This window comes from Catharus ustulatus, chromosome 1 (assembly GCF_009819885.2).
Source record: "Catharus ustulatus isolate bCatUst1 chromosome 1, bCatUst1.pri.v2, whole genome shotgun sequence".
Classification (NCBI taxonomy): domain Eukaryota; kingdom Metazoa; phylum Chordata; class Aves; order Passeriformes; family Turdidae; genus Catharus; species Catharus ustulatus.
In genome coordinates this window covers 137,105,346-137,119,075 of record NC_046221.1, presented here as the reverse complement: position 1 = coordinate 137,119,075, position 13,730 = coordinate 137,105,346, and the positions used below count along the sequence as shown (strand labels likewise).

The window sequence follows — 13,730 nt, the reverse complement described above, 5'->3', positions numbered from 1 at the left end:
TCTTTCCCTATCAGTAAACCTGTGCTCTCAGCCAGTGTCAGAAACAAGATACCGGACTAGGACTACAGGATGTAGCATAAGATAGAAAGTAGTACTTATCTTCTTCAACACAGCAATTCAAAACACATCCACAGACCTGTCAACACTCTATCCACTGTTTCACTTACTTTGGGAATAAGTAAATGCTGCAGTTCCAGTCTCCAAATATGTATGCACTACTGTCTTGATAATCTTCCAGTATGACTTAATTTTTGTTAACAAGTAAACTCAGAGATTTGTTTAAAGCTTCCTGAGACAATATATTTAATTAACTTTCCACAACAAACTATGCCAGTTTTCTGAAAAAAACCCCAATATACCAAGCCAATCGCTCCCCCAAAACAACAACAATAACAACAAAAACACAACAAAATACAACAAAAACCACAAGAAGAATTATCAAGCTTATGTGTGAGAGAGAAGCATGCAGGAAGCATAGAGATGAGAGATGGAGGGGTATGAGGGCATGGAATCCTGAAACTGTGGTTAACTGCTCCAGTAGAGTTCCTAAGTGTGAAGAGGAAACAGGAACTTAGTTATGCAAATACAGATCTGAGAAGAAACTGAGAGGTAATGGGCAGATTAACAACGATGGAGGTTATTCATACACACACATTCTAATTATGGCATATTGTATATTGGATATATCCTGGAATAATCACATGATTTTAGCAGCAAAACAAGAAAAGAAATAATGGGATTTCAGCAATGGTAAGGAAGTTAGTAGAAAAATGGAGACTATCCTTCATGGATAAAGTAGTTAGGAAACCTAGAAGTGAAACTGATACCAGCTGTAGATTCCTGGGGCAATACATACCACTCCTATGTTGCTTAGAGGTAACTGGTGACTCTCTCTTTCCTGTTGACCTGACAATAAGCAACGAAACTCTAGGCAAGTTTAAGGCCATCCCCTGCCTCCCTAAAATCAAAAATTTTGCTGGATTTCCAGGAAGCCAATGAACAAGTGGCAGTGAGACTCCCTTATAAACCACATCTTATTCCCTACTTTGCAGCAAGAGCAACACTACCAACATCCAAAGAGGCAGAACACGTCAATGACTGAAGCAGCATTCATGGTGCAGTTTATTCAACCAATCTTTCTAGCAGACGTCGTTCCAACTATTTGTTGGTGTGCTAATCTATCTGCAAGGCTGAACCAAATACACTTGTACCCTCATCAGAATCAAAGTCTGTACTGAACTAAATGGCAGGCTAGTCCTCATCCCAGCCAGAGTTTTAGAAGATCTGAGTTTATCCATTTTGGAATTTCATCTCCAAAGCTAGTAAAGCATGCCTTCTGAGGCAGGACTTCACTGCTTTTGCAATAACCTCTTCAGGTGTCAGTCTTGAACACACAGTTAAAAGGTATTTAATGATTGGCAGAAAAGCAGCACAGTTAGATGTGTTAGGAGGGATTAGGGCAGTTAATAGTATTAGGTAAGATTACAAGTTTAAGAAACAGACAATCCAAAACTTAACTGATGACTTTTAAAACTTGAGTCTTTGTCTACATGTCAATTCCAATAAGAAAAATAAGACCAGCACTATAAGATTTATTTTTAAATTTAATTATTCATGCATTCAAACATTCATTTTTTCTCACTGATACTTACATGACCATTAGCGATATCCAACAGATCTTTAACTCTACATCCTCTTACAGGTCCCACTTCATTGCAAATTGAATCTTCAATAACCAGAAAGTTGGCCTTGTAAGCTGTGAGTATCTTATAAATATCCTCTGCTGACCTCTTTGAATAGATTTGATAAATCTATAAATGAAGAAAACACGTTCATGCAATGCAAAAATCAGTGATACCTTCAATACTGGGACACACACACTCCCCAACGATGACCTATGTACAATGACAAACTATATGTACATATCAAGATATAAAAACTTCGGTTTTGAAATCTCCAAAACAGTGAGACAAGGGCCTTCTGAATGGGAAGTATTTGTATCTGATGATGGCAAGTTCTCATCTTATATACTTCAAGTGGCCTGAAAAGTCTTCAGAAATAATATTCTGATATTTGTTTCTGTGCAGAGTTAAGCACTGATAATCTACTTGATAATCTCTTCCATGTCTGCTGGACTCCTATGTCCCCATCCCTTCTAACACATTTCATTTTTTTGCATTACATTTGGGTGAAGAGGAAGACAGTTCCTGTGAGATGCCACATTTATGGAATTGGATACTCACATTCTCATTTCTTTTCAGAAGATCATCATCATTATACAAAGGTAAGCTCGACACCATCCATCCTGTACAGAGCTTAATCACACCCATGAGCTGTGGGCTGCCTGCAAACACTGCAGCCACAGGAGCCTGTCGTCTGCAAAAGCAACACCAACACATGTCTGAGTACTGCATGCACTCATCCAAACAAGTTCATATACTGTGGGATCTGTTGGGGTGCTGCAGAACAAACTGGAGTGTGTGAAGGTATCATTGGGGGTCTCATTATAATTGGTGATTTTGATTACAATTACAGATGGTGTTGCTGTGGCAGTACTCTCCTTGCCAGAGAAAGTGCAGACCTGCAGCAATATGGAGTTTGAAAGGAAGGGTTCCTGCTGGGGCAAGGGCTGATGGTTGTTCTCCTCTCCTTGCAATCCATTGAGCACCATTCAGAGTGGTCCTGGAATGGATCCAATATTGCTTTTCTGAATGGCTGCCAACTCGTGACAAAACAAGCTTGGGAGAGATGGTAGGTAAAAGGAGAAACATGATGTTATCTTGTAAGATCTGTGATTGTGACTTGATCTCTATTATGTATTTCGTATGTAATCTATGATTATGCATTTCATAATCTATGAGAAAATAATGTCAGCATACAGAATAATGTCTACAGTAATTATGTTTCTGGGTTTGGTATAGTTTTTTGACTATTTGTATTTTTGTATTAGTGAAAAAAACCAGTCATTGTCACACTTACTGTAGAGAAAGTTTAAATTAAATTATCAGAGAGAAGACTTTGAGAAAATAAATATACTGCAATAATGACATTGAATTAAAATTTGAATGTGGATTGCTAAGTATATCCATAAGAATTATTCTTTAAAAATAAGAACAGCTGCTACAAATAAGGGTAGTCAAATTGCTTGTAGATGAGTGAATCTCAATTAAATTCACCAGGATTAATTACGTACTTGAAGTATATGCAGACAAACATAAAAGCCATTAGGTACTTGGCATTATTCCACTTGCTGCCTTGAAGAGCTACAGGAGTGACAAACAACATACACTACTACAGCAACAAGAAGAAATTGGCTGGAACACTAATTACCAGTCTTGCCTTTTGTGAAGACGAACAGGTTGACATTAAAGACTACATAAATACAGAAAGTAATATTCTAAAAAATACAGTTAAAGCTAAGTTATCTGAACACAAGGGATCTAATTTTCAGGAAAGTGCAGTTCCTAATGACATAGTTTGAAGTTAAATTGAATGAGGCAGAATGCAACTCTGAAACTTTTGGTGGTAAGAAAAATGTGCCTGTGAAAATAACTTGACTTGGTATTAGCTGTGTATATGTTCAGTATGAGCTGTAAAACACAGCTCCATACACGCTGTGGTCAAAAGGGAACTCTGAACTACAAGTGTTCCTCTCCATGTAGCCTGACTAAAGTCTCTAAATCCTCACATTCAGGCATTTCATTTTTTTGGTTCAGGCACATAACATTTCAGTGTTTTTGTCCCCCACTGGCATTACAATCAACACGAATCCTGTAATCTGATGAAAAGTTAGCATGCAAAGAAACATGATCTAAGATCTTGCTAAGATCTCCACCTCTAGCTGGAAACTGGGTCTGCAATGACATTAAACATGACTTGCTTGTGTGTTTCAGGATCTTCTCTTGTAATCCATTATAAACTCCTGTTTCTTTTCATGGGAACAATACCAAAATTAAAATATAGAACTTCTTCCCCCAAGCATCACTGAACATCTTATCAAGGGAAAACCCAGCTTCACAGAGGTAGCTCCCCAAACTGCTGAGATAAAAATACCCTTACAAAAAGCAGTAAAATAGAAATGTTGGACTTCATGCTTACTTTATCCATGTCATAAGTTCTACTGTATCAGGATCATAGAATTCTTGCAGTTCTGTAAGCTCTGTCATTATTCTAGGGAAAAACTGATGGAAATGTTTCTGGTTACTTACAGTTTAAAAAAGTATCTATAGAGCATCTCATTATATTAAGGCCTTAAGTGACACAACAGAAGTGGGTTTCAACAGTTTTTCACCCAACTGCTAATTTTGCTTGAACATTTTGCAAAACTCAGCTTACATTTACTTACCTGACAGCAGGAGACTCTCTCCAAAATAAGTATGCTAAACAGAAGTTGTCATCTCTATTTTATTAGAATACTTAAAAATAAATAAACAAATAGCAGCAACAACATTCATCAACATCAAGTGGCCTTAAATGCATCAAAACCATACTTCAGGTGGTCATATGCAAATGTCTACACACAAGGGCATTGATCCAAGAAGATGATAAATCTCTCATAGTAAACCTGCTTGAGCAGGAGGGATTGGACTGTCACGACTTGATGGAAAAGTGTTATGGAAGTAAGACAGGAGAGCAGAAATTCCCTAGCAGAGCCCTAGTAATATGCCCTGGACTTGCTTCTGACTTCAATCACCACAGTGAAGGAAAGCACATTACATTGTGTGAAGTGGGATATCTCAGTTTATGCTCTTGAAAATAATTTTGGGAAAAGGAGGGATTCTATGAAGTGAGACAGAATGCCACCTCTTTCAAACCAGGCCAGACTGCAACCCTGCATCATGGCTTCCCCACCCTGCCAGGTTTGAGGTCCTTCTTTATTAAGACAGGAGATTTTGTCAGTCCTTGAGCCAGTTGGAACATTTATCTGAAAAAGGCATGGCTGGAAACTGGCCAGCATTGAGGGGTTGCAGCAGGCACATATACATGCTGTTGTAAATGCTAAGTGAAAGTTCCTGGATGTCAGCTCTTTTGGAAAAGAACAAAGTTTACAGGTTATGCCAGATTAAAGAGCCAGCTTACTTTGGGACAGACACAGTGGACAGGCAGTTAGAAGTGGGAGCCTGCTTTTAACTGAAGAGTTTCTACCCCCATCACCTGGACAACTCGGCTGTCAAGTGACAGCAGTCTACAACCAGCACAAGAGCAGCTGCCATATGTTTGTGTGAGGGACAAACAGCACTGCTGTTACACATACATTGGAACTACTCCCAGAACAGAGGGATGGGAAGAGGAACTGCTACTGCCACCCCAAGGAGAACCTACTTCACTCATCAACCACAGCACCTGGAAAAAACCTAGAGGAGACACTATGCCAGACACATAGGAAGGCAGCCAAGCAAAAAGATGCTGAGCTGTACAACTCAGCCTTTTATAGCCATGCTAACAGATTAGGAGTCTCAAGGCATTTTTGCTGCTCTGTTACTTCTAATCAACATTGCCACCCTCAGGGATGACTTATGAACCTGGAGAGCAAACTGTTCACCACTGCTTATAAGCAGAAGCTGGATCTGCAATGGATGAAGCCCTCTAGAGTCCAAACCCCCACACTGCTTTCATTAAAACCATCTGAAAAATAATTACTTGTTTAATTAAATTAGTTTTCTCTATTGTAATAAATTTCATAACTCTTTTGAGCAACTCTAGCTTTTTTTTACAGACATTATCTTTTGCTCCATCAAAACATGTAAAAAGTCAGGCTACAATAGAAAATTTGGTCGCAATGTAAGACAGATGTTACAAAATCTGTTAAAATACCGTTGGGCAAGACCAGCTTCTATATATGAATTCTTAGACTACCCAAACTATTTTAAAGCTGTGCTAGTATAGCAGAAGATTACACTTCATGAGATGCTTCACATACTTTTTGCACTCACAGGAGCTTAAAAAATAATTTCCAAATACTCTACCCCCAGTCTATCTGAAATAAAGAACTAAGTATTCATTTTAAACATGGAAACAACTGTGGCTTTTCCTCCCTGTATTGTAGTAGGTACACACTTTAACACAATGGTCTGCACAAAGAATTTAACTCCATAATAATCTGACGGGAGGTTTTATTTTACCTCATCTAGCTTAACTCCTTTTCACTAAAACTAAGATTGAGGCAACATAGTTTTAATTTTTTTCCCATAGTTTTCATTTGGCAGTATTGTCTTTTTTGAGTCAATTTATACAACCAAAGCTTAACAGCTGAATACAATAATGTCTTCATTTAAATCAAATTACATTAAGTGATCTTTAAAAAATTAAGTTGTCAAATCTTTACACAGAAAAAAGTGAAGTTTCTTTTAAAAACTAACATATTTTCAACGGATGGCAGCTTCAATTTCATCACATATATTTTAATTTCACCAAGTACATTTCATTATATTTGTTCATCATTTTGACTCATATTGTGCCTACATACAAAGAAAACTCCACAAAGTTACTTTTCTTACCTCTTTCCACAAGCTGAATCCAATTATAGTGGGAACTGCCATACTCAGAATAAGAGCCTAGAAAGTACATGTTAGAGAAAATGGATTATGCACCATTCTCCAACACTGAGATGTCTGTTGATTCTCTCACACAGTGAGCAATACTTATGCCTGAAACCTTAGAGTGACAGTAGGTGAAATTTGGTGGCTTTCTACCAGGTAAAAAACTTTCCCTAAACAAGAATTTGCCTAATTTAGCAGGGAAGGCTTCATTTGACTAACAAAAACGTTACCATCAATTTTAGGGACATTTAATTACTACTCAAGTAACAATGACTCCTTTTACACATGACATAGGGAACAGAGAAGGTAAACACCTCACATTCAAATGCTATGAGAAAAAAACCAAGCATTTCAAACCTCTGATCTTATTGATGCTTTTGTTCAGACTAGCATTATTGATGTGCAAGACCCAGAAACCCATCTCTCAGCATACCATCATTCAGATGATATAATTTTTGCTTTGCAAGAAGAAAATAGCTTGTAAGGTACAGAAAACGTTTGGTATGGAATGCACACAAGGCACTCCTTTGATTATAAGCCACTAACATCTACTGTGTTAATAGTATAAAAGCAGTTCTACATCACAGAAAACATGAAATATATAAAAGAATGTGCTTACCATGTACCTGAACACAGTGTTACTCCTTGACTGAAAGAATACAGTCAATGTTTCTGATATAGCAGTGTATGATATTTTCAGAGAAAGACATAATGAACCTCCAAGTACAATACATTTATTCCTATAAACCTCTTGAATTTAAGGTAAGCAATATTCCATCCCTATTTTATTAATAAAAGCAATGCACAAAGCTGCTAAAAATCACACCAAGTAACACTTGTCATGTTGATAATAAAGCCAGGGTTGGAAGCAGGGGAGTTGTTTGCTCCGTAACACAAGTTTATCTTGAGCCACAAAACTTCTCTATAATGGCTATACATGAACAAATCTTACACAAAGTAATTCAACTTGCCATTTCTTATGAAGCAGTTTTACTCTCAGCAGTTAAATACACCTTACTACACCATTTTAAGACCCATTTCCCAGTGAAACAGAGCTTATGTTTTTCCTGTGCACTGGTACTTTTTCTTTTGCATTTCTCCTAGAAAATGCATGACCTTGACCAAACCCAACTAGATATGACAGAGAGATTGAGGTCTCAAAGATTTATTAAAAGAAGTTGAGAAGAGTAAAAGGGAGATGAAGACAGCTCTGCTCTCTCTGAGGAAAGGTTGTAGTGTGAATGCAACTTTATGACCAGGTACCAGAGAACATATGATACCAAGAACGAAAGCACAGAAAAAACAGCCCATGTGATCCACTGCTCACAGAACCTGTTGTTTTCATGGGTTCTTCACGGGTCTTATGCAATTATTGTTTGCAAAGCTCTATGCTTGCTAGCTGTATTTTCCAAGACTTTGGCAACAGCAACTCACCAGCAGTATTGGGTGCACAGCTTTCAGTCGAAGCCACTTGAAAAGCGTCATCCAGAGTTCAGGAGAGCACACACCAAATGCAGCAAGCATGCAAACATAAGGTGTCCATAGATATTTCATTCTGAAAAACACTGCAATAACTTAGTTGGGACCCTGTGTATGCCTCTGTACTCAAACTATTATAAAAGCATTCAGATTTTTTTCTTGTGTCAAACACAGTCTGGACGTTCAAACAATCTGAGGCCAACTTTGATGTACTGGAGGGTAAACCAAGGAAATCTCTAGCAGAAGAGCTGGCACCTGAGTATCTGCTGTGAGATGCAGGAGCAAGATCCAAGGTAAAAGATGACAAAATCCTTCACAGAGTTCAGGGGAGGATGAAAGAAAAGCAAAGAGAATAGTAAAGTCACTTGGCTGTTGTGGTTTTCCAGCCAAGAAGGGATAAAAAGCAGCTATTCGGCAAAGCTGTACAGACAGTGTACTATACGGGAGTTTCTGAAGAAAGGAAAGGAAAATACGTCATTAACAAGTTATGATTTGCTGGTGTTGTCTGCCTCTTAAGGGTAGAGTAGTCAACTTAGAACAACTACAGGTTAACACAACAGTCTGCTCACTGTAAGCAATATTTGTGAATATTTAGATTTTAGGATGAGGAGCCTAATAAAACACAAGCCTGACATCTTCAAGCTGATTAAGCTGAGAAACAAGATTAGAACAATAATGTCTTCCAAACATCAGCTTCTCTAGCTTTAGGGACTAACACAATACTTTTGAAATTAGTTCTGCTACTGCCTTAATGTCAAGCAAAGGTACGCTTCGTGGTAGCCTACACACAAGAAGATGGATAAATATCTTCCATGTCCCAATATTCCAGCAGTATTCTGTTCATCAAAACACTACATAAGCTCTTGCTAAAAATAATTACAGCACAGTTCTACGCTTAAGCACCATAAAGACTGTAATCAAAATGTGATTCAATTAATGTCTTGGATTTTGCTGCGTTAAAGCTTGGAAAACATGTTAAAGAGACCAAGCACAAGTGTTCATATAACCATATCCAATTTTTAATCAAAATTACCTTTGACTACTCCTAAGTAGTATCACTATATGCCAAAATTACTTCCGAAAAAGGGTGAATTTCAAAGGGAAGAACAGCGTACCGTGTCCAGTAAGGAACTCTGTTGCTTTCAAAAGAGATACATCAAAATCAGACTTACCCTTCCAAACACATCGCTAGACAACCAAGCAAAATTGTGTGAATTACATGATAAACTATTTCTGGCCTCTCTCCAATTCGACCATCCTCAAGTTTAACTGTCTCTTTCAGTGGTTCACCACTGCAGTTGGAGAAAATGAGACATCACTTAATTCAGATATTATCCCAGGAAAAGGTGCCAATAAAAATACTTTTAAGTCAGCAGTGCACTGAGATCATTTTATCTGATAGTATATAATACTATTGCACTGTTTACTTGCTTTTTGTACTTGATTAATGACCTATGGGTACCCACTGTCCCTTGTTTTAGATTGCAACCTCTCTGAAGCAAAATTAATACAATGGGATCACGCTGCCTGTGACCATAAATCTTACTTTAAGGTAATTCAGTACCAAGAGCCAGTCTAATTTAAGAGCATGTACACTCTACAAACATTTAGATGAAACATGCTGAACATGCATTTTAAGTTCCTTCACAGCATTATCTTGGTAAAGAATTATGGAATCTGTAGGATGATAATTGTGTATGGAATGTGTGTACAACAAAGATAACAGAAGTAGCTTTTAGTCACATTATTATAAATTGCAGTAATATGTTATAAATAAAAATCATAGCAAAATCTTCCAATGAAAGGTTTTCTACTAACAAGACAGCAAGGCACAGAACAGATAACAATTCTTTCTACCATTATGTGATTTCAGGTTATATTTTTATAATAAGCTTCCTTATGAAAATTAGAAAAAAACCCTGAGATTACTAACTGATTCAAAAATTAAAAAAAAAAAAAAGAGAGAGGAGAAGGTTTATTTTAAGTTTTTCTTTAAAAAGGTGTTGGACATAGTGTAGTCACTGCTCACTACAAAGTAATAAATAGTTATTTTAACCACTAGCAAACAATAAGAAGTTTGCTCCATTGTTCCAAATATCTAGCACACATCCAACCTGACAAACATTTTCATTTATAGCAGCATAATCTTTATCTTTTAGAAGCCTTCATCCTTGAAATAAACCTATTGATTTTTGCTGCAGACAAGTGAGAAATTTGTTCCAGTATCTGAGCAGTTACACCATTCATTTTGTACCAGGAAGAGATAATTTCCTAACCACTGAGTTTCCAAGACAACTTATGCTAGGATCTACAATGTTGGTATTCTTAGTCTTTTTACAAAGACAGTTCCACTACCCCTTCTCTCAAGGGAACTGTGAATCACTGTGAAACTAAAACTAATTGAGTCCGTTTCACTTCAGCTCTGTTCCAAGCAGCAAAGGCCAGTGGACCTTATCACAGTAAACAAGTGTTTTAAAAAAAACAACAGAGAGCCATTAGAAATCCAAAGTCCTCTCAGCTCCACCCATCTCATCTTTCTCAACATGTGAACTTGAAAAAAAAACAAAAACCCCAAATCCAAAACAGAGACACAAATTCTAGCAACCATTAGATAACTTTGCTGTTGGAAGGAGAATTACAGATATAACATCTTTCTCTGTCATATACAAACAGCAAACATAGCCAGAGCTCTGCAGGAATTGTACCTGCAGGGAAACAAACCAATGACAATTCCCTTTCCTGACAGGAGGGATACTCAAGAACTCCTCATTAAAGGACTTTTCTTTAGGAGGCTCTGGTGGGCCTTCCCGCGGGTGCTTACACCCTGACAAGCTCAACAGTACATCAAACTTTGGAACAACAAATATGATGGCCATTCCCTGAGGCATCCAGAAGCCTCTTATTTTTAACTATTTTTCATATAAACAAGTTACTTACCAAATTCTCCTAAAAATGACCTGAGTTACAGAAAAAAGGCAGATAATTAATACTAAAATATAAAAAGGCAACAGCGATGACTGTGTTAGTCGCAAAAAAAAGTCTTGGGAGGGTGCCTGAAGAGATTCTTGACAAAGGAGCCAATTCATTGTAAAATTCCTAGTAAGGCAAAAACATTCCATTAAAAACAATAACAATATCCGATATATTATAAAAAATCCAACAACCCAGCACAAAACAATAGAAGTTTAACTTATTCATATCATAGGAAACTATTTGAAATCCATCTTTGAAAAAATTATCTTGTAATCATTTGAAACTGCTTTGCAAATACTCTTTAGAGTAACTGTCATAAGTTTATCTTCCCAAAAGTATCTGTGATCTGAAGAGACCAGACTACAAGTCCCCTGTATCACAAAAGCTCAACCACCCATATAACTCCATTATGGGGACCAAAAGAATCCTGTCTCAGTGGATTAAGATTTTAGAGATACTGATGCAAGAAGGTATGCTTGTCCTCATTCCAAATAAGGAGAAGAAGAAGGGAAAGTGGTCATCTGAGATCACAAAGAAGCCTGAGGCTCTGCCAGGAATAAAATCCTTAATGTTGAAATTCTAGTTCTGTAGCTGAAGCCACTTGATCATTCTTCTCAGCAGCAGGAAGATAATACACTCTGCCAAGAAGCACTGTCAGTGTGTATTCTCAACTAGAACTGGTGCAGCATGTGGTGCTGTGAATGCATTCTTGTCTTTGTTTTGTTTTTCTTCCTCTTTTCATTTTCTCCCAAGGGAAGACTAGAGGACAGAACCACTTTCAATTAGACAAAATCAGTTTAAAGACTAACAGCTGGGCATGTCCAAACTGGCCTTAAAAGACAGATCTTGAAGCTCTTGTGCTGCAAATTGTAATTCCAATACACAGTTACACAGTGTTCCAGGCATAAAGGCACCCAGGTTTTCTCAATCTCTGGCTTCACTGCAGAGTCTTACCATGTAAAGTGATGTTAAGTAAGGCCCCAGGGGGGAAAAAGGGGAAATCCATTAATATCTGGGACCTGAATAAACTGAAATTCCTGACCAGGAGCCTTTCTTGCAAAACACTTGAGAATATGTGTGTGTGTGTGTGTGTGTGTGTGTGTGTGTGTGTGTGTGTATGAAACAATGCATTGTAGTCAACGTCACTAAATCTCATCTTCCAAAAGTTCCCCAACAGTTTCAGCTGGGTGTGATGTCATTTTCCACTTATTCCCCTCAAAGGCTGTGAAGTAGCTTTTTTGTAAGAGAGATGCAGCTCTTGGGAGAGAGTTCCAAATACTGCACAGAATTGCAAGTCTTGGCTTGGGTCCAGGAGTGTGTCAGTTCCTTACTAACACTCCACTGGAAGTTTTCCAGAAAATCTGTTGCCATGACATCTTCTTGCAGTCCAACATCCAACCCGTTTACAGATACTAATGTTTTTTCTTAGAATCACAATTCTCTGTGACTTTTAAGATGTCCCTTGTCCTAATTTCTTCCAAAACATGCAGGGAGTATTGGGGGTACCCACAACCCAAGCCTCTTTAGATGGCATCAGTAGTTCACGACTCTTTCCAGAGCCATCTTTTCCAAGCTATAAAAGCTCGTACCGCCACCTTTACCCTATTATCTTTGCTTTCAAGTCTTATTAGAAACACTAGACAGGATACAGAAAGTTTTCACTCTCTAACATCACAAGAGAACAAAAATTCATTAAACGCTTTCACCCCAAGGCATGAGAAATACTGAAGTGCCTCAGAAACCTCAATACCCTAAGTAAATTCTGTATGTGCATTTTTTTTACATCAATCTTAAAACCAGACAACAAATAATTAAACCATTTGCCTAGCTCCTCTACAAAACTCTCACAAGCCACTGAAATGTTACACTTCTTAGAGCAGTTTCAAAAGTTTGGATATCTTGGGAGGTGTAAAGAGTTTAAACAAACTTACTTAGTTGTGTTTAAGCCAAGTTTCACTTCAATGAACTTCAGCAAATGCTCATTTTCTTTATGAGGAATGAACATCTGAAAATTAATTTAGCAGAGAAAATCATAGGAAATGCTGGAAGCAGTTTTCACATAATTCAGTTCATTTTGTTCAGATTATAAAATGTCAGGTAACAATCAACTATCCAAGATTCAGTTAAAACTAACAAAATGGATTAAGTGTGCCAAATAAGGTACTGGTGTAGTATTGTAAACCTTCACTTCAATAAATCTATATTTAGGGTTTCCTTGAGAATGTTATTCCCTTCATGCCACTCCCACACCACAACAGGAGGGCAAGTGAAAAGCTACCAATAAGCTGTCAACAGACAACTGAGCAGTGTAAAAAGGATCATGAAAAACAGATTTACATTCAAGCAACCCTAAGAATGCTGTGCTTGGCTCCATTAGAAAATAGGACTGTGGCTGAGCAAAAGTGATGAGTATTTGTAATCTTCACACAGATTGTCTGAGCTGCCTAAAGTTCTGCAACCGTAATTTAATTCATATTTTTCAAGGTTAGATTTTATTTTCCTGGAGATACGGCAAGGTTAATCAGTCTGAACGGCACAAGAAAATAATTATATGTGAGCATTCCTTCAAGCCTTCTAGGGTTCAGTAGTTTCTTTACTTTTAAGTTAATACTGTTAATTAACACAACCACAGTGAGTTTGAGACATAGAAGAAAAGCAGAATAATATGCGTCAAAAGGCCAGCAAGAGGGAACTGCTAGTCAAAATACAAGACCGGGCTAAAATCCCACTGTGTAATCT

General features: G+C 37.5%; 1 protein-coding gene across 2 annotated transcripts in view; it reads right to left on the bottom strand.

Moving 5' to 3' along the window:
* Positions 1 to 13,730, bottom strand: part of DPY19L4 (dpy-19 like 4) — a 34,565-nt gene that overhangs the window by 5,885 nt on the left and 14,950 nt on the right. For both annotated transcript variants that reach the window (XM_033051588.2, XM_033051577.2), the window contains exons 11-18: positions 12,923 to 12,996; positions 10,956 to 11,114; positions 9,191 to 9,310; positions 7,974 to 8,094; positions 6,498 to 6,554; positions 4,099 to 4,181; positions 2,244 to 2,376; positions 1,653 to 1,811 (exon numbers count right to left, since the gene is read on the bottom strand). In XM_033051588.2, coding sequence (XP_032907479.1) covers positions 1,653 to 1,811; positions 2,244 to 2,376; positions 4,099 to 4,181; positions 6,498 to 6,554; positions 7,974 to 8,094; positions 9,191 to 9,310; positions 10,956 to 11,114; positions 12,923 to 12,996 — 906 coding nt within the window. The remainder of the gene's footprint in view (positions 1 to 1,652; positions 1,812 to 2,243; positions 2,377 to 4,098; positions 4,182 to 6,497; positions 6,555 to 7,973; positions 8,095 to 9,190; positions 9,311 to 10,955; positions 11,115 to 12,922; positions 12,997 to 13,730) is intronic.